Source organism: Somniosus microcephalus, chromosome 22 (genome assembly GCF_052327205.1).
Source record: "Somniosus microcephalus isolate GS21.2 chromosome 22, FLI_Smic_1.0, whole genome shotgun sequence".
Classification (NCBI taxonomy): domain Eukaryota; kingdom Metazoa; phylum Chordata; class Chondrichthyes; order Squaliformes; family Somniosidae; genus Somniosus; species Somniosus microcephalus.
The window spans coordinates 4,794,745-4,816,707 of NC_141008.1; the positions used below are offsets into that span (position 1 = coordinate 4,794,745).

The 21,963-nt window shown below is 47.9% G+C and overlaps 2 protein-coding genes and 1 pseudogene across 2 annotated transcripts in view; 2 read left to right on the top strand and 1 right to left on the bottom strand.

The window, feature by feature from the left end:
* The window catches only part of LOC147101997 (aurora kinase C-like), a 29,010-nt gene extending 17,287 nt beyond the window's left edge, over nucleotides 1-11,723 (bottom strand). Inside the window, exons 1-2 of the mRNA XM_085964130.1 lie at nucleotides 11,581-11,723; nucleotides 10,617-10,758 (exon numbers count right to left, since the gene is read on the bottom strand). Of these exons, the coding sequence (XP_085820256.1) occupies nucleotides 10,617-10,758; nucleotides 11,581-11,631 (193 nt within the window). The 5' untranslated portion in view covers nucleotides 11,632-11,723. The remainder of the gene's footprint in view (nucleotides 1-10,616; nucleotides 10,759-11,580) is intronic.
* A 471-nt stretch (nucleotides 11,724-12,194) lies between these two features.
* Nucleotides 12,195-12,313, top strand: LOC147101998 (5S ribosomal RNA; annotated as a pseudogene).
* A 4,482-nt stretch (nucleotides 12,314-16,795) lies between these two features.
* On the top strand, nucleotides 16,796-21,659 carry LOC147101999 (uncharacterized). Its single transcript, XM_085964128.1, has 2 exons — nucleotides 16,796-16,872; nucleotides 17,032-21,659. Exons 1-2 carry the CDS (start codon nucleotides 16,809-16,811, stop codon nucleotides 18,000-18,002), a joined length of 1,035 nt encoding a protein of 344 aa, XP_085820254.1. The 5' UTR covers nucleotides 16,796-16,808; the 3' UTR covers nucleotides 18,003-21,659.
* The last annotated feature ends 304 nt before the right edge of the window (nucleotides 21,660-21,963 follow it).

Sequence of the window (21,963 nt, forward strand, 5' to 3'; positions counted from 1 at the left end):
TGACCCAACTCCACATACCCGCCCTTGCCCCATATCCCTAAAGTTCACAAAAAGCGATCAATCTCTGATTTAAAATTAATAATTGATCTAGCATCAATTGCCATTTATGGAAGAGAGCACGGTGGCATAGTGGTTAGCACTGTTGCCTCACAGCGCCAGGGACCCGGGTTCGAATCCAGCCTCGGGCGACTGTTTGTGTGGAGTTTGCACATTCGCCCCGTGTTTGCGTGGGTTTCCTCCGGGTGCTCCGGTTTCCTCCCACAGTCCAAAGATGTGCGGGTTAGGTTGATTAGCTATGATAAATTGACCCTTAGTGTTAGGGGGGATTAAATACGTGGGGTTACGGGGATAGGGTGAGATATGTGTTGGTGTAGGGGTTACGGGGATCGGGTGGGATATGTGTCGGTGCAGGCTCGATGGGCCGAAATGGCCTCTATCTGCACTGTGGGGTTTCTGTGATACCACTCTGTGTGTAGAAGGGTTTCCTAATTTCACTCCTGAAGAGGTCTGGCTCTAATTTTTAGACTGCCCCTCATCCTAGAATCCCCAATCAGTGGAAATAGTGTCTCTCTCTACCCTATCAGTTCCCCTTAATATCCTGAAAACTTTGATCAGATCACCCCTTAGCCTTCTAAATTGTAGGGAATATAACCCTAATTTGTGTAATCTCTCCTCGTAACTTAACCCTTGAAGTCTGGGCATCATTCTGTAAACCTACGCTGCCCTCCCTCCAAGGCCAATATATCCTTCCTATGGTGCGGTGTCCAGAACTGCTCACAGTGCTCCAGGTGTGGTCCAACCAGGGTTTGTATCGCTGCAGCATAACTTCTACCCCTTTGTACTCGAGATATAAAGGCCAGCATTGCATTAGCCTTTTTCATTATTTTCTGTACCTGTTCATGACATTTTAATGATCGATGTACCTGGACCCCCAAGTCTCTTTGGACCTCCACTGTTTTTAGCTGTTCTATCCTTTTTAGGTCCAAACTGGATGACCTCACTTTGAAATCCATTTGCCACAGTTTTGCCCATTCACTTAATCTATTAATATCCCTGTGTAATTTTATGCTTCCATCTACACTGCCTACAATGCCACCTATCTATGTGTTGTCGGCAAATTTGGATATATGACTTTCAGCCATCATCTAAGTCATTAATAAACACTGAATAGTTCAGGCCCAAAGACAGATCCCTGCGAGACACCACGAGTCACTTCCTGCCAATTTGAGTACTTACCCATTATCCCTACCGCTCAGCCAATTTCTTAACCAGGTCAATAATTTGCCCTCAATTCCGTGAGTTTCTACCTTAGTTAACAGTCTCTTATGTGGGACTGTATCAAATGTCTTCTGCATGTCCATATACAGTAAATAACATCCATAGACATTCAATCAGGTTGGTCAGGCATGACCTACCTTTCACAAATCCATGCTGGCTCTCACTGATCAATTGAAAATTTGCGAGGTGTTCAGTCACCCTATCCTCAACTATAGACTCGAGCAATTCCCCGACAACAGATGTTAGGCTAACTGGTCTAGAATTCCCTGGTTTCCCTCTTGCCATTCTTAAATATGGAGTGACATGCGCAATTTTCCAATCTAAAGGGACGGTTCCTGAATCAAGAGAACTTTGGAAGATTATAGTTAGGGCAGCTGCAGTGTGCTCACCGACTTCCTTTAAAACCCTGGGATGGAAACCATCTGGGGATCCATCACTCTTTAGTGCCATTATTTTCTTCATTACTGTTATTTTATTGAGTCCCTGTCCCTGATTCAATATTAGTTTCTTTGAGATTGCTGGCATGCCACCCTCTTCCTCTACTGTAAATACTGACGCAAAGTAATTATTCAACATGTCCGCCATTTCCCCATTGTCATTGACAATACCACCACTTCCAGTTTAAGGGAACAACATTGCTCCTGACCATCTCTTTTTCCTAATGCAAGTGTAAAAATTCTTATTTTTGATATCCTTGCAAGTTTCTTTTACATAAGAACATAAGAAGTAAGAGCAGGAGTAGGCCATACGGCCCCTCGGGCCTGCTCCGCCATTCAATATGATCATGGCTGATCCGAACTTAGACACACGTCCACTTCCCTGCCCTCTCCCCGTAACCCCTAATTCCCTTATCAGCTAGGAAACTGTCTATCTCCGTTTTAAATTTATTTAATGTCGCAGCTTCCACAGCTCTGAGGTAGTAAATTCCATAGATTTACCACCCTGAGTGAAGAAGTTTCTCCTCATCTCAGTTTTGAAAGGGCAGCCACTTATTCTAAGATTATGCCCCCTAGTTCTAGTCTCACCCATCAGTGGAAACATCCTCACCGCATCCACCCGATCAAGCCCCCTCACAATCTTATATGTTTCGATAAGATCGCCTCTCATTCTTCTGAATTCCAATGAGTAGAGGCCCAACCTACTCAACCTTTCCTCATAAGTCAACCCCCTCATCTCCGGAATCAACCGAGTGAACCTTCTCTGAACTGCCTCGAGAGCAAGTATATCTTTTCTTAAATATGGAAACCAAAACTGTACGCAGTATTCCAGGTGTGGCCTCACCAGTACCCTGTATAACTGCAGCAAGACTTCCCTGCTTTTATACTCCATCCCCCTTGCAATAAAAGCCAAGATTCCATTGGCCTTCCTGATCACCTGCTGTACCTGCATACTAACCTTCTGTGTTTCATGCACCAGGATCCCCAGATCCCTTTGTACTGTAACACTTTGCAGTTTCTCTCCATTTAGATAATAACTTGCTCTTTGATTTTTTCTGCCAAAGTGCATAACCTCACACTTTCCAACATTATATTCCATCTGCCAAATTTTTGCCCACTCACTTAGCCTGTCTATGTCCTTTTGCAGGTTTTTTATGTCCTCCTCACTCACTGCTTTCCCTCCCATCTTTGTATCGTCGGCAAACTTGGATACGTTGCACTCGGTCCCTTCCTCCAAATCGTTAATATAGATTGTAAAGAGTTGGGGTCCCAGCACCGACCCCTGCGGAACACCACTAGTTACTGATTGCCAACTAGAGAATGAACCATTTATCCCAACTGTCTATTAGATAGCCAATCCTCCACCCATGCCAGTACATTGCCCCCAATCCCATGATTTTTTATCTTGTGCAGTAATCTTGTGTGTGGCACCTTGTCAAATGCCTTTTGGAAGTCCATATACACCACATCCACTGGTTCCCCTTTATCCACCGTTTGTTACGTCCTCAAAGAATTCGAGCAAATTTGTCAAACACGACTTCCCCTTCGTAAAACCATGCTGACTCTGTCCGATTAAATTATGCTTATTCAAATGTCCTCTTACTGCTTCCTTAATAATGGACTCCAACATTTTACCAACCACAGATGTTAGGCTAACTGGTCTATAGTTTCCAGCCTTTTGTCTGCCGTCTGCCTCCCTTTTCCAATCTGCTGGGACCTTTCCTGAATCCAGGGAGTTTTGGAAAACTACCACCAATGCATCCACAATCCCTACCGCTATTTCTCTCAAGACCCTAGGATGTAAGCCATCAGGTCCAGGGGATTTATCTGCCTTTAGTCCCATTATCTTACCGAGTACCACCTCCTTAGTGATTTTAATCCTGTTTAGCTCCTCCCCCCCATAACCCCCTGTTTCCCCCTGTTTGTCCAGTGTTGGGATATTTTTAGTGTCCTCTAAAGTAAAGACTCATACAAAATATTTGTTCAGCGTTTCTGCCATCTCCATGTTCCCCACTACTAATTTCCTGGTCTCGTCCTCTAAGGGACCAACATCACTTTAGCCACCCTTTTTCTTTTTATATATAACTGTAGAAACTCTTGCTATCTGTTTTTATATTTTTTGCTAGTTTACTTTCATAATCTATCTTCCCTTTCTTAATTAATCTTTTAGTTATTCTTTGCTGGCTTTTAAATGCTCCCCAATCTTCTACCCTCCCACTAGATTTGGCTACTTTATATGCCATTGTTTTCAGTCGGATACTATCTTTTATTACTTTACTTAGCCACGGATGGCTGTCTTTTCTTTTACGCCCCTTTTTCCTCACTGGAATATATTTTTCTTGAAAGCTGTGAAATATCTCCTTGAATGTACACCACTGCTCATGTAAAGTCTTACACTTTAATCTATTTTCCCAGTCCACTTTAGTCAACTCTGCTCTCATACCTTCATAGTCTCCTTTATTTAAGCTTAGTACGCTGGTTTGAGATCCAACTCTCACCCTCCAACTGAAGTTGGAATTCAACCATGTTATGGTCACTCGTTCCAAGGGGATCCTTTACTAGGACATTTTTTATTAATCCTGTCTCATTACACAGGACCAGATCTAAGCTTGCCTGCCCCCTGGTTGGTTCAGTTACATACTGCTCAAGGAACCCATCCCTAATGCACTCTATGAACTCTTCCTCAAGGTTGCCCTGCCCAATTTGATTTGTCCAGTCAATATGAAAGTTAAAATCTCCCATGATTATAGCTGTTCCCTTATTACAAGCCCCAACTATTTCCTGATTTATGCTCCGACCAACAGAGTTGCAACTATAGTTAGGAGGCCTATAGACTACGCCCACTAGTGGCTTTTTCCCCTTATTATTCCTTACCTCCACCCAAACTGTTTCACTATCCTGATCCTTTGACCCAATATCATTACTCACTATTGCAGTGATTCCATCCTTTATTAACATAGCCACCCCACCTCCCTTTCCTTCCTGCCTGTCCTTCCTAATTGTCAAATACCCCTGGATGTTTAGTTCCCAGTCATGGTCACCTTGCAGCCATGTTTCTGTAATGGCCACTAGATCATACTCATGTGTAGTTATTTGTACCGTCAACTCGTCTATTTTGTTACGAATGCTGCGTGCATTCAGATAAAGAACTTTTAAATATGTTTTGTGACAATTTATTCCTGCTTTTACCCCTTTTACTACTCTACCTTTATACATTCTGTCCCTTCCTGACACGCTCTGGTTTTTAATTCCCCCACTGCTACCTTGCTCTATTGCCTTCTCCACTGACATTTTTATTTTTCGCTCTCTTGAAACCTCCCCCACACTAATTAGTTTAAAGCCCTCTCTACAGCCCTAGTTATTTGATTCGCCAGGATTCTAGTCCCAGCACTGGCCAAGTGAAGTCCGTCCCAACGGAACAGCTCTCTCCTGTCCCAGTACTGGTGCCAGTGTCCCAAGAAGCAAAACCCATTTCTCCCACACCAGTCTTTGAGCCACACATTTAACTCTGATTTTATTTACCCTAGCCAAATTTGCTCGTGGCTCAGGTAGTAATCCAGAGATTATTACCCTTGTGGTTCTGCTTTTTAAATTTAGCCCCTAACTGCTCATACTCCCTCAGCAGAATCTCTTTCCTTGTCCTATCTATGTCGTTGGTACCAACATGGACCATGACAACTGGATCCTCCCCTTCCCACTCCAAGTTTCTCTCCAGCCCAGAGGAGATGTCCTTAACCCTGGCACTGGGCAGGCAACACAGCCTTCAGGACTCTTGCTCTCGGCTGCAAAGAACCCTATCTATCCCCCTAATGATACTATCCCATACCACTACAACATTTCTTTTTACTCCCCCCACTTGACTGGCCCCTCGTTCCACGGTGCTGTGGCCAGGTTGCTCATCCTCCCTGCAGTCCCTGTTCCCGTCCTCACAGGGAGCAAGAGCCTCGAACCTGTTGGACTCTTGTCCAAGGGCTGCGGCTCCTCCAACACTACCTCCTGGATCCCCGTACCTGCCTCACTCAGGTCACACCTTCCTGTCCCTGACCACGGGATACATCTGAATTAGTTAATCTAATTGGTGTGACTACTTCCTGGAACACAGAGTCCAGATAACTCTCCCCTTCCCTGATGTATCGCAGTGTTTGAAGCTCAGATTCCAGCTCATCAACACGGAGCCGGAGTTCCTCGAGCAGCCAAAACCTACAGCAAATCTGATCACTGTGAACATCAATGGTGTTCACCAGCTCCCACATATTGCAGCAGTAACACATCACCTGCTCTCCCATTCTATGTAATTAATTAAAATTATTATTTCTAAATACCCTCTGCCCCGATTCTAAATGATGAATATCACACCTCTATTTAATTGAACTTACCACATTATGAAGATTTATAAAAGGGAAGGAAAAGTACTCACCAACCAGCCAATCACCTACCAGCTTGGCTGTGATGTCACTTTTGAATTCTGACCTCCCTTTGGAATGTTGCCCGTTTAGGCTACCTCACCGCTCCGGCTCGACTCGACACCCGCTGCTGCCTCCAGCTGCCTTGACTGGGCCTCGCCTCGCTGCCTGCTAATCCTGAGACTGGCAGGAAAAACAAAACCAGCACCTACCACCCCACTTACCCTAACTCTCTCACTTACCCAAACACTCAACGGCACTCTTTCTTTTTGTAGTTCTGTTTTGTTACCCTTTGCTGTTCTTTGTATCTTTCCCATTCGCTAGGATCTGTGCTATTTTTTGCATTTTTGTATGCCCTGTCCTTTAGTTTTATGCTGTCCCCTACCTCTAGTTTTTTTGGTAAGTAGGGCTCTTGCCCCTCAGGAGTATAAACTGGTCCTGGATCACGTTTAATTCTTTTTTAAACATCTCCCACTGATCTTCTGTCATTTTACCCATTAACAGGTTTGCCCAGCTTACTGTGGGCAGTTTCCATCTCATCCCGTTGAAATCTAGAATCTTAGTAGCTGTTTCGCGTTTCTCCCTTTCAAACACGACACTGAATTCAATCATGTTATGATCACTATTGGATAAATGTTCACACAGTTAGGCTGTTAACTAAATCTGGCTCATTGCACATTATTAAATCTAATATGTCTTGCCCCCTTGTTGCCGCTAGGACATATTGTTGTAGAAAACTATCCCGGACACACTCGAAATTCACGGCCTTCGACAGGTGCAAGTCTGCTTATCCCAATCTATATGAAAGTTAAAATCTCCCATTAAAACCACACTGCCTTTGCTACACGCTTGTCTAATCTCTGCATTTACACAATCCAACACTTCACAGCTGATACCAGGGAGCCTATACACAACTCCCACTGCAGTCTTAAATCTTTTCCCATTTCTTAAGTCTACCCATAAAGTCTCCACTGTCTGCTTACCTCTCATTATATCCTCTCAATCACCAAGGCTACTCCTCCCCCTCTGGCATTTTCCCTATCTTTCCTGTGGACCTTATAACCTGGTACATTTAGTTCCCAGTCCTGACCATCTTGCAGCCATGTCTCTGTAATGACTACCATGTCATACCCTCCAATTTGAATTTGTGCCTGCAGTTCATCAATTTATTCCTTATACTCCGTGTGTTTGTATAAAGAACACTTATTTGGGCCACACCCTCTAGCCTGTCCTTCAGCTCTGATGCTTTATTCACATGTTTATTTCTCTCTCCTGGTTTAAATTGCTTTACATTTTTTAGTTTTCCCTTTACCTGTACAGCCTAAAGCACAATTTCTGACAGTTACTCTACTCTCTTCCCTTTCGTTTGTTTTTGAACTATTGTTTGTACGGCAATTCCCCCGAGCCTCCCCCCCATTTATTAGTTTAAAGTCCTTGTGACCGCCCTATTTATCCTTTCCACTAGGATCCTGGTCCCAGACCAGTTCAGGTGGAGCCCGTCCCAAAGGTACAGTTCCTTCATGTCCCAATACTGGTGCCAAGAAACATGGAACGTCTGGAATTCTGACAGGGCTGGACAGACTGGGTGCAGGGGGGATGTTTCCCCTGGCTGGGGGGTCTGGAATGAGGAGTCACAGTCTCAGGGTGGAACATTTGGGACTGAGATGAGGAGGAATTTCTTTGCTCAGGGGGTAGTGAGCCTGTGGAATTCTCTACCACAAAGGGCTGTGGAGGCCAGGTCACTGAATGTGTTTAGGAAGGAGATGGATATATTTCTAGACACAAAGGACATTTGGGGGGGGGGGGGGGGGGGGGGGTATGGGGTATGGGAAGAGAGCAGGAATTTGGTGTTGGGATGGATGATCGGCCATGATGGTATTGAATGGCGGGGCAGGCTCGAGGGGCTGAATGGCGGGGCAGGCTCGAGGGGCTGAATGGCGGGGCAGGCTCGAGGGGCTGAATGGCTGACTCCTGCTCCTAGTTTTCTATGTTTCCAGTAAACGTGGCACTCTATTGCGTAAGGTTTTGGAAAGACGGAAGCACACAAACTTATTGCGTCAGTTAGCAACAGTAAACGTGTAGCGGCAGTGCTTAAAATGATTATCACTGCCAGGGGTAGGCATCATTGGGAGTACAATTCATGTGCCCGATGTGTACCTATGCTGTGCATTGATTGGTTCTCCAAGCTGCCTCTACATGGGCAGGATTTCATACCACAGAACAGCATTGAAAAACAGAATGCCCAAAAAAAAACACTGGAATTTAAATCTAAAACTATTAATCTAAAAAATAGAAATGGTTAATTAAACAAAATGACTGCAGTGTACAAAATGATCAAGTAGGACATAGTTTGACTCATGACAAGCTGGAACAATCATTCCAACACACACTTCTGCTTCATAGGAAGGTATTACATGGGCCATTGGCACCAGTGAGTTTTTTTCCATTCATGGGATGTGGGCGTCACCAGCAAGGGCAGCATTTATTGCCCATCCCTAGTTGTCCTTGAGAAGGTGGTGGTAAGCCACCTTCTTGAACCGCTGCAGTCCGTGTGGTGAAGGTACTCCCACAGTGCTGTTAGGGAGGGAGTTCCAGGATTTTGACCCAGCGACGATGAAGGATCGGCGATATATTTCTAAGTCAGGATGGTGTGTGACTTGGAGGGGAACATGGAGGTGGTGGTGTTCCCATGCGCCTGCTGCCCTTGTCCTTCTAGGTGGAAGAGGTCACGGGTTTGGGAGGTGCTGCCGAAGAAGCCTCAGCGAGTTGCTGCAGTGCCTCTTGTGGATGGTACACACTGCAGTCACGGTGCACCGGTGGTGGAGGGAGTGAATGTTTAAAGGGGGTGGATGGGGTGCCAATCAAGCGGGCTGCTTTGTCCTGGATGGTGTCGAGCTTCGAGTGTCATTGGAGCTGCACTCATCCAGGCAAGTGGAGAGTATTCCATCACACTCCTTACTTGTGCCTTGTAGATGGTGGTCACATCAAAACAGTCACAGTGGCACTTATCACATGGTCTCTCCACAACATGGTCCCAGGCCTGCCTTACACCAGCAGTGCCTGAAAAGCAGTCACTTACAGTTAAATGTCTAAACCACTCCTCATTCCATTTCAAGAAAACAAAGACACAGGCAGGACAGACATTTTCAACAACACAATCTCAGAACCGAATACATTAAATTATACATACAAATCAGGACAGTGTAGCCCGGCGGCGCTCCATTCAATGTACCTACAATGGACTGCCAGGCCAGCTCTTGCACCCAGTCACAAAATGGTAGTTTTACATTCAACATAGGAACAGGAGGCAGCCATTCAGCCCCTCAAGCCTGTTCCACCATTCAATTAGATCGTGGCTGATCTGCATCTGCCTGCCTTGGATCCATGATTTAATTGCTTCCCGACATCACCCCTGAACGGCCTTGCTCTAATTTTGAGGTTATGCCCCCTTGTTCTGGACTTCCCCACCAGGGGAAATCGATTCTCCATCTATCCAATCAAATCCTTTAAATCATCTTGAACACCTCAATTAGGTCACCCCTTAATCTTTTATATTCAAGGGACTATAAGCCTAGTCTATGCAACCTGTCCTCATAATTTAACCGCATTAGCCCCAGTATCATTCTGTTGAATCTGTGCTGCACCTCCTCCAAGACCAATGTGTCCTTCCTGAGATACGGGGCCCAGAACTGAACCCCGTACTTGAGGTGGGCTCTAACCAGAGCTCTGAACAGCTGGAGCATCACTTCCACCCCTTGTATTCCAGCCCCTTGAGATAAAGGACAACATTCCATTAGCCTTTATGATTTTTTTTTGTACCTGTCCACTAGCGTTTAGTGATTTCTGTGCTAGGGCCCCTAAATCTCTCTGCTCCTCCAGTTCCTAGTTTGTTACCATTTAGATAATACTCTGATCTATCTTTCTAGGGTCCAAAGTGGATGACCTCACACTTCCCCACACTGAACTCCATCTGCCACAGTTTTTCCCCACTCACTTAATCTATCAATCAATGTCCCTTTGCAACTTTCTGCTCCCATCTACACTATTTACTGTGCCATTTAACTTAGTGTCATCAGCAAACTTGGATATACAGCTCTCTATTCCTTCATCCAAGTATATTTTATAAAATCAGTGAAAAGCTGAGGCCACGGTACAGATCCCTGGGTGTCACCACTAGTCACATCCTGACAATTGCAGTACATGCCCATTATTCCAGCTCCTCACCAATTCCCGACCCACATCAATAGGTTTCCTCCAATTCCATGTGCTCTCAATTTCATTAATAGCCTCCAAGTGGAACATTATCAAAAGCCTTCTGGAAGTCCATATAAATAACATCCATGGACACTCCTTTATCTACCAATCTGTGGAATATCCTGCTTTGATGTTGTGAATACACAGCATTCCATTATTACTAAACCTCTTGAAGCCAGTATCAAGATAATTTATAGATTCAGCAAATGTCTGGGTGGTGAAGCAGGCAAATCTGACACTGTACCTGTCGCTTGTGGTACAACGGTGGCAACTTTAGTCATGTTTCTTAAGGACAAGAGGGAAGTGGGTGAGGCAGGGATGGAGGATCCACTCAGCTGCTTCTTCAGACCAGACTTGGGGCCGGCCAAGCGAGTTGGAGTTAGTGGCTGTGGAAAGAACATAAGAACATAAGAAATAGGAGCAGGAGTAGGCCAATCGGCCCCTCGAGCCTGCTCCACCATTCAATAAGATCATGGCTGATCTGATCCTAACCTCAAATCTTCGATCACTCTCCATCCACCCGAACCCATGTGATCTCCCAGGAGAGGCGAAAAACCAGATAAGAGACCCAATGGCCAATTTGGGAGAAAAAAATCTGGGAAATTCCTCTCCGACCCATCTAGGCGGTCGAAACTCTTCCAGGAGATCACTCTGTCCCTATATTTTCTACAGTACTTACCTTCTGTAAAGGCGATCTCCACCCCAGCCAGGAACAGGAATAAAACCATCTCCTGAAATCTAACACAGAATTAGAACACAAGAAGTAGGAGCAGAACCAGGCTACATGGCCCCTGGGCCCACTCCACTATCCACAGGGCCATGACCATTCCAAACCTAGACTCATGTCCAATTTCCTGCCCGCTCCCCGTAACCCTTAATTCCCTTTACTTCTAGGAAACTATCTATTTCTGTTTTAAATTTATTTAATGATGTAGCTTCCACAGCTTTCTGGGGCAGCAAATTCCACAAACCTACCACCCTCTGAGTGAAGAAGTTTCTCCTCATCTCAGTTTTGAAAGAGCAGCCCCTTATTTTAAGATTATGCCCCCTAGTTCTAGTTTCACCCATCATTGGGAACATCCTGGAAGCACAGGGTGTAGAAGCAGCACACTTGCCAATCTCAGCAGCCCCTCCAGCCCTCTCCCTAACCCTAGCCAGCCCTTAATGCCCCCTTTAACCTGCCCAATCATGGCCCGCTCAGCCCTCACCTTCTTGCTGCTCCCCAGGCGGGTCGGCTCCCAATTCTCCTCGGTGCTCATTCCGGGACAAAGCTCTCTGGAACTCCACTAACGGCTCTGGCTCCCGCCCGCTTCAAACTCTGACAGCCGCTCGCTGATTGGCTCTTTGGCAAATGAAACAGCGCACAGGATTGGCTACATCTAACAGCACAGGCCATTGGTAAAGCTCACAATTGGCTGATTGAAAATACTCAACACACAGGATTGGCTGATTGGCGAAGCCGTAGCGTATGTGATTGGCTGAGAGATATGCAAGGGCGCATGCGATTAGCAAATGCAACCGAGCCGGGGATTGGCTGAGGACGGGGTTGTTATGGGGATGGCAGGAGGCCGCTGGCGCGGCCTGTGCCCGGGCCTCGGGGGCAGGGAGCTCTGTCGGCCGGCCGGTGACTGCGGGGCGGGGCAAACCCGCGACAATTGCCGGGGATGGACAGGGGGGAGCGAGAAAGTGTGGGAAATAGGGGTGGAAGGAGAAAACTCCAGCTCGATCTGTGCTGTCTGTGTCTCGGAATGTTTCGGCTGGTGAAAAAGAAGCAGCGACAGGACTGCGCGCCTTTAAGTCAAGTCAAAGTGAGACGACAAATGCCTACAGCCACACTAATCTGAAAACGCCCGATCTCGTCTGATTTCGGAAGTTAAGCAGCGTTAGGCCTGGTTAGTACTTGGATGGGAGACTGCCTGGGAATACCAGGTGCAGTAGGCTTTTGCTGCTCCAGTGGCTGCTCACAGCTCTCCACACTCACACTGCCGCTAATCAATCAACAACACATTGGTTCCACTCACTCTCTCTTCTCACTCTAGCTTTCCTTTCACCATTTCTCCGCTGCACATTCAGCAGCCATTATCTTACTCAATGCATAATGGAGGAGGGGGAGGAAGGAGAGGGGGGAGGAGAGGGGAGGAGAGGGGATGGGAGGGAGGTGAGGGGGAGGGGAGGAGAGGGGATGGGAGGGAGGTGAGGAGGAGAGGGGGGAGGAAGGGGAGGAGAAGGAGGGGGGAAGGGGAGAGGAAGAGTGGGGGGAGAGGAAGAGTGCGGAATGTCACTCAAAGGGTTGGCAGTGGCTAGGCAATGGCAAACATTCAAAAATAGAATATGAGACTAAGCTTGCAGGGAACATAAAAACTGACTAAAAGCTTTTATAGATATGTGAAGAGAAAAAGATTGGTGAAGACAAGCGTAGGTCCCTTGCAGTCAGATCAGGGGAATTTATAATGGGGAACAAAGAAACGGCTGACCAATTAAATACATACTTTTGTTCTGTCTTCACAAAGGAGGACACAAATAACCTCCCAGAGATGTCGGGGGACATAGGGTCTAATGAGAGGGAGGAACTGAAAGAAATCAGTATTTGTAGGGAAATGGTGTTAGGGAAATTGATGGGATTGAAGGCTTTCGATAAGGTCCCGCATAAGAGATTAGCGTGTAAAGTTAAGGCACATGGGATTGGGGGCAAGGTATTGACTTGGATAGAGAACTGGTTGGCAGACAGAAAGCACAGAGTTGGAATAAACGGGTCTTTTTCTGAGTGGCAGGCAGTGACTAGTGGGGTACCTCAGGGATTGGTCCTTGGACCCCAGCTATTGACAATATATATGAATGATCTAGACAAGGGAACTAGATGTAATATCTCCAAGTTTGCAAATGACACAAAGCTGGGTGGGCATGTGTGCTGTGAGGAGGATGCCGAGAAACTCCAGGATGATTTGGACAGGTTGGGTGATTGGGCAGAAGCATGGCAGATGCAATATAACGTGGATAAATGCGAGGTTATCCACTTTGGTGTCAAAAACAGGAAGGCGGATTATTATTTGAATGGCAATAGATTGGGAGAAGGGGAAGTGCAACGAGACCTGGGTGTCCTTGTGCACCAGTCGCTGAAGGTAAGCATGCAGGTGCAGCAGGCGGTTAAGAAGGCAAATGGTATGTTGGCCTTCGTAGCGAGAGGGTTTGAGTACAGGAACAAGGATGTCTTGCTGCAGTTGTACAAGGCCTTGGTGAGACCACATCTTGAGTATTGTGTGCAGTTTTGGTCGCCTTATCTGAGGAAGGATGTTCTTGCCATGGAAGGAGTTCAGCGAAGATTCACCAGGCTGATACCTGGGATGGCAGGAATGACGTATGAGGAGAGATTGGATCGATTGGGCTTGTACTCGCTGGAGTTTAGAAGAATGAGAGGGGATCTCACTGAAACTTATAAAGTTCTGACAGGACTGGACAGACTAGATGCAGGAAGGATGTTCCCAATGGTCGGGGAGTCCAGAACCAGGGGTCACAGTCTAAGGATAAGGGGTAGGCCATTTAGGACAGAAATTAGGAGGAATTTCTTCACTCAGAGAGTGGTGAACCTGTGAAATTCTCTACCACAGAAGGCAGTAGAGGCCAATTCATTAAATATATTCAAGAAGGAGTTGGATATATTTCTTAAGGCTAAAGGGATCGAGGGATATGGGGAGAAAGCAGGGACAGGGTACTGAATTTGGATGATCAGCCATGATCGCATTGAATGGCGGAGCAGGCTCGAGGGGCCGAATGGCCTACTCCTGCTCCTATCTTCTATGTTTCTAAGGGAGGAGGAGGGGTGGAGGAAGAGTGGGGGGAGGAGTGAGGGGGAGGAGTGAGGGGGAGAGAGGGAGTGATGGGGAGAGAGAGGGAGTGATGGGGAGAGAGGGAGTGGTTGGGGAAGAGGGAGTGATGGGGAAGAGAGAGGGAGTGATGGGGTGGGGAAGAGAGAGGGGGAGTGAGGGGGAAGAGAGAGGGAGTGATGGGGTGGGGAAGAGAGAGGGAGTGATGGGGTGGGGAAGAGAGAGGGAGTGATGGGGTGGGGAAGAGGGAGTGAGAGGTGGGGAAGAGAGAGAGGGAGTGATGGGGTGGGGAAGAGAGAGGGAGTGATGGGGTGGGGAAGAGAGAGAGGGAGTGATGGGGTGGGGAAGAGAGAGGGGGAGTGAGGGGGAAGAGAGGGAGTGATGGGGTGGGGATGAGAGAGGGGGAGTGAGGGGGAAGAGAGAGGGAGTGATGGGGTGGGGAAGAGAGAGGGAGTGATGGGGTGGGGAAGAGAGGGAGTGAGAGGTGGGGAAGAGAGAGAGGGAGTGATGGGGTGGGGAAGAGAGAGAGGGCGTGAGGGGGGAAGAGTAAAGGAGTCATGGGGCGAGTGAGTGGTGAAGCAAAGGTACTTTTGAAGCTTGAGGCAAGGCATTGAAGGGTAGGGCTTGTAGTTTGTGTGGGAGGCAGAGTGGCAAGAGAGAAAGAGAGTAAAGTGGGGAAGGACAGGAAAGGAAAAAGATATAAATTCTTCTGTGCTGTCTAATTGTCCACCAGCATTCGTGACTGGATGTGGCAGGACTGCAGAGCTTTGATCTGATCCTGCAACAGGACATAGAAAGGCTAGCAGAATGGGCAGACAAGTGGCAGATGGAATTTAATACAGAGAAGTGTGAGGTGATGCATTTTGGCAGAAGGAGCAGGGAGAGGCAATATACACTTAATGGCACAGTTTTAAAGAGTGTGCAGGGACGGAGGGACCTGGGAGTTAAGGTGCATAAGTCCCTGAAGTTGGCAGGACATATTGAGAGAGTGGTTAGCAACGCATATGGGATCTTGGGCTTCATAAATAGAGGTATTGAGTACAAAAGTAGACAAGTTATGCAGAACCTTTATAAAGTACTGGTTAGGCCACAACTGGAGAATTGCGTCCAGTTCTGGTCACCACACTTTAGGAAGGATGTGAAGGCCCTTGAGAGGGTGCAGAGGAGATTTACCAGAATGGTTCTGGGGATGGGGGATCTTAGCTACAAGGACAGGTTGGAGAAACTGGATTTGTTTTCATTAGAGCAAAGGAGGTTTAGGGGTGATTTGATAGAGGTGTACAAGATGATGACAGGTTTGGATAGGCTAGACCGTGAAAGGCTGTTCCCACTAGTTGATGGTACAAGGACTAGGGGACACAGATTTAAGGTTTTGGGCAAGAGATACAGGGGGGACGTGAGGAAAACCTTTTTTATGCAGCGAGTGGTGAGGACCTGGAACTCGCTGCCAACGGAAGTGGTGGAAGCCGAGACACTCAGACCTAGAAAATCAGTATCGCCACGTTTAGGGCGCTACAGCCGGGCGTTCACTAAATTTAGCGCCGGGTGTAATTTAGCACCACCTTCGCCGAAATTGAGTTGCATCGCCCCAAGAGGTTGCTGCTGCGCTAAAGCAGGTGGTGCACGACTATCATAAGGCGCTAAGCCGGCGAGCCGAGGCGCTACCACCGAGGGCGGGCGCAGCACAGGTGCGGCGAGTTATCGATTGCAGGCAGACACGTTGGCGCCGGTCAGCTTTTAAAGGCGGAGGGTCGATTTGGTTTGCTGCCACGCCCTACACACTGGAGCTCTGATTCTAGGCCTGGACAGACCTGCTTCGACAACGCTACGCCCACGACCATGGAGAAGGCCAGGGAGCAAGCGCAAGCGAGAGTGCCCTGAAGGTTCTGCTTGGCGCAGTGGAGCGCAGGCGACCTATCCTCTTTCCGGACAGTGGCAGGAGGCCGCTGCCCAGCGAGTATAGAAAAGCTTGGAGGAAGGTGGTACACAGAGTGACCTCCAGCAGCATGGTCCCCAGGACACCAACGCAATGTAGAAAGAAGTTCAACGACCTCACTCGGGTTATCAGGGTGAGTACCCTTTCCAGTATCCTCTTCATCCCTGCGTGTGCACCTCACTTTATGGACAAAGGGTCCTGAAAGCCGCAATGCCCAGCCCTCATCCAACACCTATGGGACTCTCATGAAAATCACATGTACATTCACCACTTTACACACTGTCAGGGCTATTCGACCATGGGAGGCACTGCAGGCAAGATGAGGGCTTCACACTGTCAGGGCTATTCCACCATGGGAGGCAGTGCAGGCAAGATGAGTGCTTGACACTGTCAGGGCTATTCCACCATGGGAGGCAGTGCAGGCAAGATGAGAGCTTCACACTGTCAGGGCTATTCCACCATGGGAGGCAGTGCAGGCAAGATGAGGGCTTGACACTCTCAAGGCTATTCCACCATGGGAGGCAGTGCAGGCAAGATCAGGGCTTGACACTGTACTGAGAGCCCGTCCTTTCTCTTGCAGGGCAAGCTGGCCCACAGTAGGAGGCAGCAGCAACGGACCGGGGGAGGCCGTGCTGAACTTAAAGACCTCAGCGACCTGGAGCAGCGAGTGGAGCGGATTATGGCAGGCCGGCTGATTGGCCCCGTCACCACTGGAGATGCCGACCCCGTTCTGGGTACCAGTGGTAAGGTCATCACCTTTTTGACCTCTCTCTTTCCACTTGTGCCTCACACCAGCATCATTTGCCACTCTCGAACCAATGCAGTGCATAGCAGCACTCATGCCTCCCTTGCTGCCGCCCTGTCCTCACTCTAAAGCAACTCTTGTGCCTCTCTGCTTTCAGATGCTGATTCGCCAGGAGAGGCGGTGGGCCCGCAAGCTTGCACTGTGAGTGAATCGGAAGGCGAGGAGGAAGAAGAGGAAGCCGGACCATCAGTGCCACCCTCAGCCCAGGCAGCCCATGGCCATGATGGGGACACGTCTTCCCTGGAGGGGAGCAGGGGGGAAGGGTCTGAGGAGAGTGAAGCTCCGGGGCCCAGTGGGCTGCAGCAACGCGGGAGGGGTAGGGAAGCTTGGCGGCCTTCTCCCCGGAGGGTGAGTGCGGCCTCCAGTCCTGCTACAGTGAGCGCAGAGGAGGTGCGGCTCCTTGGTGAAATGGGTGCCCAGGCTGAGCGCAGGCACATTGAGCTCATGGCTGCAGTGGCAAGGATGCCTGACTCCATAGAATCACTGGCCAGGAGAGTACAGGAATTCGGGGCAGCACAGGCCAGAAGTCTGCAGAACTTTGGGGCAGCACAGGCCAGGAGTCTGCAGGACTTCGGTGCAGCACATGCGGCTTCCAGCCAAGTGCTTAGTCGTGCCATGCAGTCACTGGCTGGTCTGATGCAGACACAGATCAGGGCAACACGAGCACTAACTGCTGCCATACTCGCTGGATCAGCCAGGAATGCTGCGCATGCTTCAGTGCTGGCCCATGCGAGTGCCAGTGTCTCGTCCGACCAGGGAGTGCCTGTGCTCTGTCAGGTTGGCAGCATTCCTGCTGCCAACACTGTCACTCCTCCACTGCAGCTGCCACCATCCGTAGGACAGACTGCTGCCGCCCAAGCAGAGTTGGAGCAGTCAGCAGCCGGGCCCTCCAGGCCCAGAGCTGATCCAGGCCATCCCCCAAGGACATCTGCCGATTCACTATCTGACCCTCAGCAGCCTTCCCCCAGCCTTGCTACAACCACTGGGGTCCCATTGCAGAGGAGCTGCAGGGCGGGAAGGGGCCAATCTCGTAAGCGAGGCAGATCACCCTCGCAGACCGAAAAGTAGGAGGTGTGGCAAAATGTTGTGTTTGTTTTTTATGAAGGCCGAGGATGTTGTTTCCGTTTGTTATGAAGGCCGAGGATGTTGTTTCTGTTTGTTATGAAGGCCGAGGATGTTGTGTTTGTTTTTTATGAAGGCCGAGGATGTTGTTTCTGTTTGTTATGAAGGCCGAGGATGTTGTTTCTGTTTTTTATGAAGCCGAGGATGTTGTTTCTGTTTGTTATGAAGGCCGAGGATGTTGTTTCTGTTTGTTATGAAGGCCGAGGATGTTGTTTCTGTTTTTTATGAAGCCGAGGATGTTGTTTCTGTTTTTTATGAAGCCGAGGATGTTGTTTCTGTTTGTTATGAAGGCCGAGGATGTTGTTTCTGTTTTTTATGAAGCCGAGGATGTTGTTTCTGTTTTTTATGAAGCCGAGGATGTTGTTTCTGTTTTTTATGAAGCCGAGGATGTTGTTTCTGTTTGTTATGAAGGCCGAGGATGTTGTTTCTGTTTGTTATGAAGGCCGAGGATGTTGTTTCTGTTTTTTATGAAGCCGAGGATGTTGTTTCTGTTTTCTATGAAGACAAGGATGTTGTTTCTGTTTTTTATGAAGCCGAGGATGTTGTTTCTGTTTGTTATGAAGGCCGAGGATGTTGTTTCTGTTTGTTATGAAGGCCGAGGATGTTGTTTCTGTTTGTTATGAAGGCCGAGGATGTTGTTTCTGTTTTTTATGAAGGCCGAGGATGTTGTTTCTGTTTTTTATGAAGCCGAGGATGTTGTTTCTGTTTTTTATGAAGCCGAGGATGTTGTTTCTGTTTGTTATGAAGGCCGAGGATGTTGTTTCTGTTTGTTATGAAGGCCGAGGATGTTGTTTCTGTTTGTTATGAAGGCCGAGGATGTTGTTTCTGTTTTTTATGAAGGCCGAGGATGTTGTTTCTGTTTTTTATGTAGGCCGAGGATGTTGTTTCTGTTTTTTATGAAGCCGAGGATGTTGTTTCTGTTTTTTATGAAGCCGAGGATGTTGTTTCTGTTTTTTATGAAGCCGAGGATGTTGTTTCTGTTTGTTATGAAGCCAAGGATGTTGTTTCTGTTTGTTATGAAGCCGAGGATGTTGTTTCTGTTTTTTATGAAGCCAAGGATGTTGCTTCTGTTTTTTATGAAGGCCGAGGATGTTGTTTCTGTTTTTTATGAAGGCCGAGGATGTTGTTTCTGTTTTTTATGAAGGCCGAGGATGTTGTTTCTGTTTTTTATGAAGCCGAGGATGTTGTTTCTGTTTGTTATGAAGGCCGAGGATGTTGTTTCTGTTTGTTATGAAGGCCGAGGATGTTGCTTCTGTTTTTTATGAAGGCCGAGGATGTTGTTTCTGTTTTTTATGAAGGTCGAGGATGTTGTTTCTGTTTGTTATGAAGGCCGAGGATGTTGTTTCTGTTTTTTATGAAGCCGAGGATGTTGTTTCTGTTTTTTATGAAGCCGAGGATGTTGTTTCTGTTTTTTATGAAGGCCGAGGATGTTGTTTCTGTTTGTTATGAAGGCCGAGGATGTTGTTTCTGTTTTTTATGAAGGCCGAGGATGTTGTTTCTGTTTGTTATGAAGGCCGAGGATGTTGTGTTTGTTTTTTATGAAGGCTTAGCTCCGTCTATAACATATTGCTTCTGTTGTTTAGCATGTGTATAGTCCCGTGTTGTAGCTTCACTAGTTTGGCACCTCATTTTTAGGTATGCCTGGTGCAGTTCCAGGCACACCCTTCTGCACTCCTCATTGAACCAGGGTTGGCCACTTGGCTTGATGGTAATAGTAGAGTGAGTGATATGCCGGGCCATGAGGTTACAGATTGTGGTGGAATACAATTCTGCTGCTGCTGATGGCCTGCAGTGAGTCACAGTCATAGAGTTATACAGCACAGAAAGAGACCGTTCGGCCCATCGAGTCTGCGCCAGCCATCAAGCACTATCTATTCTAATCCCATTTTGCAGCACTTGGTCCGTAGCCTTGTATGCTATGGCGTTTCAAGTGCTCATCTAAATGCTTCTTGTAATGAAATCTGTTTGTCTTGATCCTGTATTCGTTTTGCACTCATGTATATTACCCTCCCCCACTGTGTATAGTTTCACTTCCTCTTTCCCGACTAACCTGTGAGGTTCCAGGTCTTGGCTCTTGGCTCCGCCCCTGACTTCTCTTACATAAAGATCCCAGGATCTGTATGACTCATTCCTGTGAACCAGTCGGCGTGTTGAGATGTTAGCTCTGATCTTAGTGATTAAAAGCCAACTTGTTTAAGTCTATAACTTCTAGTTTTGTGGTTATTGAAGGCCCATCAATTTTAATCACTAAAGAATACTAGGATGGATCAACTCCTAAAACCAGAGCGTCTGGACTTGGATCCACATTCTGCTGAAGCATCGAATCAATTTGGACACTGGCTCAAATGCTTCGAACTCTTCGCGGGGGCCTCATCCGCTAGCGAGGTAGATAAACTGAGTCTACTGACTACTCGCGTAAGTCATCGGATTTATTCGTTCATCCGGGACGCCACCTCTTACACGGAGGCCATCACTATCCTGAAGGCCCAATACCAGAGGCCGGTAAACGAAGTGTACGCCAGACATCTGCTGGCTACACGCAGGCAGCGACCAGAGGAATCAATGGACGATTTCTTACAGGGCCTAAAGGACCTGGTCCGGGACTGTAACTGCAAGGCCGTGATGGCCAACGCGTACTCTGACGAATTGGTCCACGATTCCTTCATCACGGGCCTCAAATGGAATTATATCCGGCAGAGACTGCTGGAGAAGGAGGTCCTGGACTTAAAAAAGGCAGTGGCCACTGCGCGATCGCTGGACGTGGCCCAGAAAAACTCTGACTCTTATTCTTCCGGCCATGCGGCCCTCACCGCCTCGTGCGCGCCGAGGGGGCCGCCATCTTGGAATCAGCCATCTTCCCCATCCAGGTCTCAGACCAGCTTTACGCTGCCGGAGTCCCCACACAGAAGTTCACCCAGGAGTCCTACTACAGCGGCAATGTCTCGAGACCCGAAATGCTACTTCTGCGGCCAGGCCAAGCACCCCAGACAACGATGCCCAGCGAAGGACGCTACATGCTTCAAATGTAAGAAAAAGGGGCATTTTAGCAAAGTCTGCAGGGGGAATCCGATTTCTAACTCCGTCACCGCCTCGTGCGTGCCATGCGGGCAGCCATCTTGGGATCCACCATCTTTTCCCGACTCAACGGCCGCCCAGGGCCCAACAGTGGCTTCGATCACGGTGGATCAGGCCACACCCGTTGACAAAATCCATGATGGATATACAGGTAAACGGGAATTTAACGAAATGTTTAATTGACTGTGGGAGTACCGAGAGTTTTATCCACCCTAGCCTGGTACGGCGGCACTCATTAACGGTAACCCCTACATGGAGCAGAATTGCTATGGCTGCTAAGCCCCACACTTCGGACATTTTGGGCTACTGTGTGGTAACACTGACTGTAAAAGGCACGGACTACAAGGATTTTAAACTCGTGATGCCAGAACTTCTGTGTTAATGTAATCTTGGGCCTGGACTTCCAGTGCCACCACGAAAGTGTCACGCTAGCATATGGCGGGTCCCAGCCGCCACTCACAGTCTGTGGCTTATCAACCTTAAAAATCAGCCCGCCCTCTTTATTGGCTAATCTCGCTCCGAACTGTAGGCCCATAGCGACCAAAAGTAGACGGTAGAGTCTGGAAGACAGACACTTTATCAAGGCGGAAGTGGACAGACTCCTGCGGGAAGGCATTATTGAATGCAGTACCAGCCTGTGGCGTGCCCAAGTAGTCATAGTTAAAAATAGCGAAAAGAAATGGATGGTAATTGACTACAGCCAGACTGTTAATATTTATACCCAGCTGGACGCCTACCCTTTACCCCGCATATCAGAAATGGTCAACCAGATTGCGCAATACCGAGTCTTCTCGACTATCGACCTCAAATCTGCGTATCACCAGCTCCCCAT

What these genes read in the sequence shown, in the direction of transcription:
- LOC147101999 (XM_085964128.1), top strand. Translation starts at nt 16,809, where the DNA reads ATGGCAGGCCGGCTGATTGGCCCCGTCACCACTGGAGATGCCGACCCC. An exon ending in CCCCGTTCTGGGTACCAGTG is followed by an intron (nt 16,873 to 17,031) that starts GTAAGGTCATCA and finishes CTCTGCTTTCAG; the next exon opens with ATGCTGATTCGCCAGGAGAG.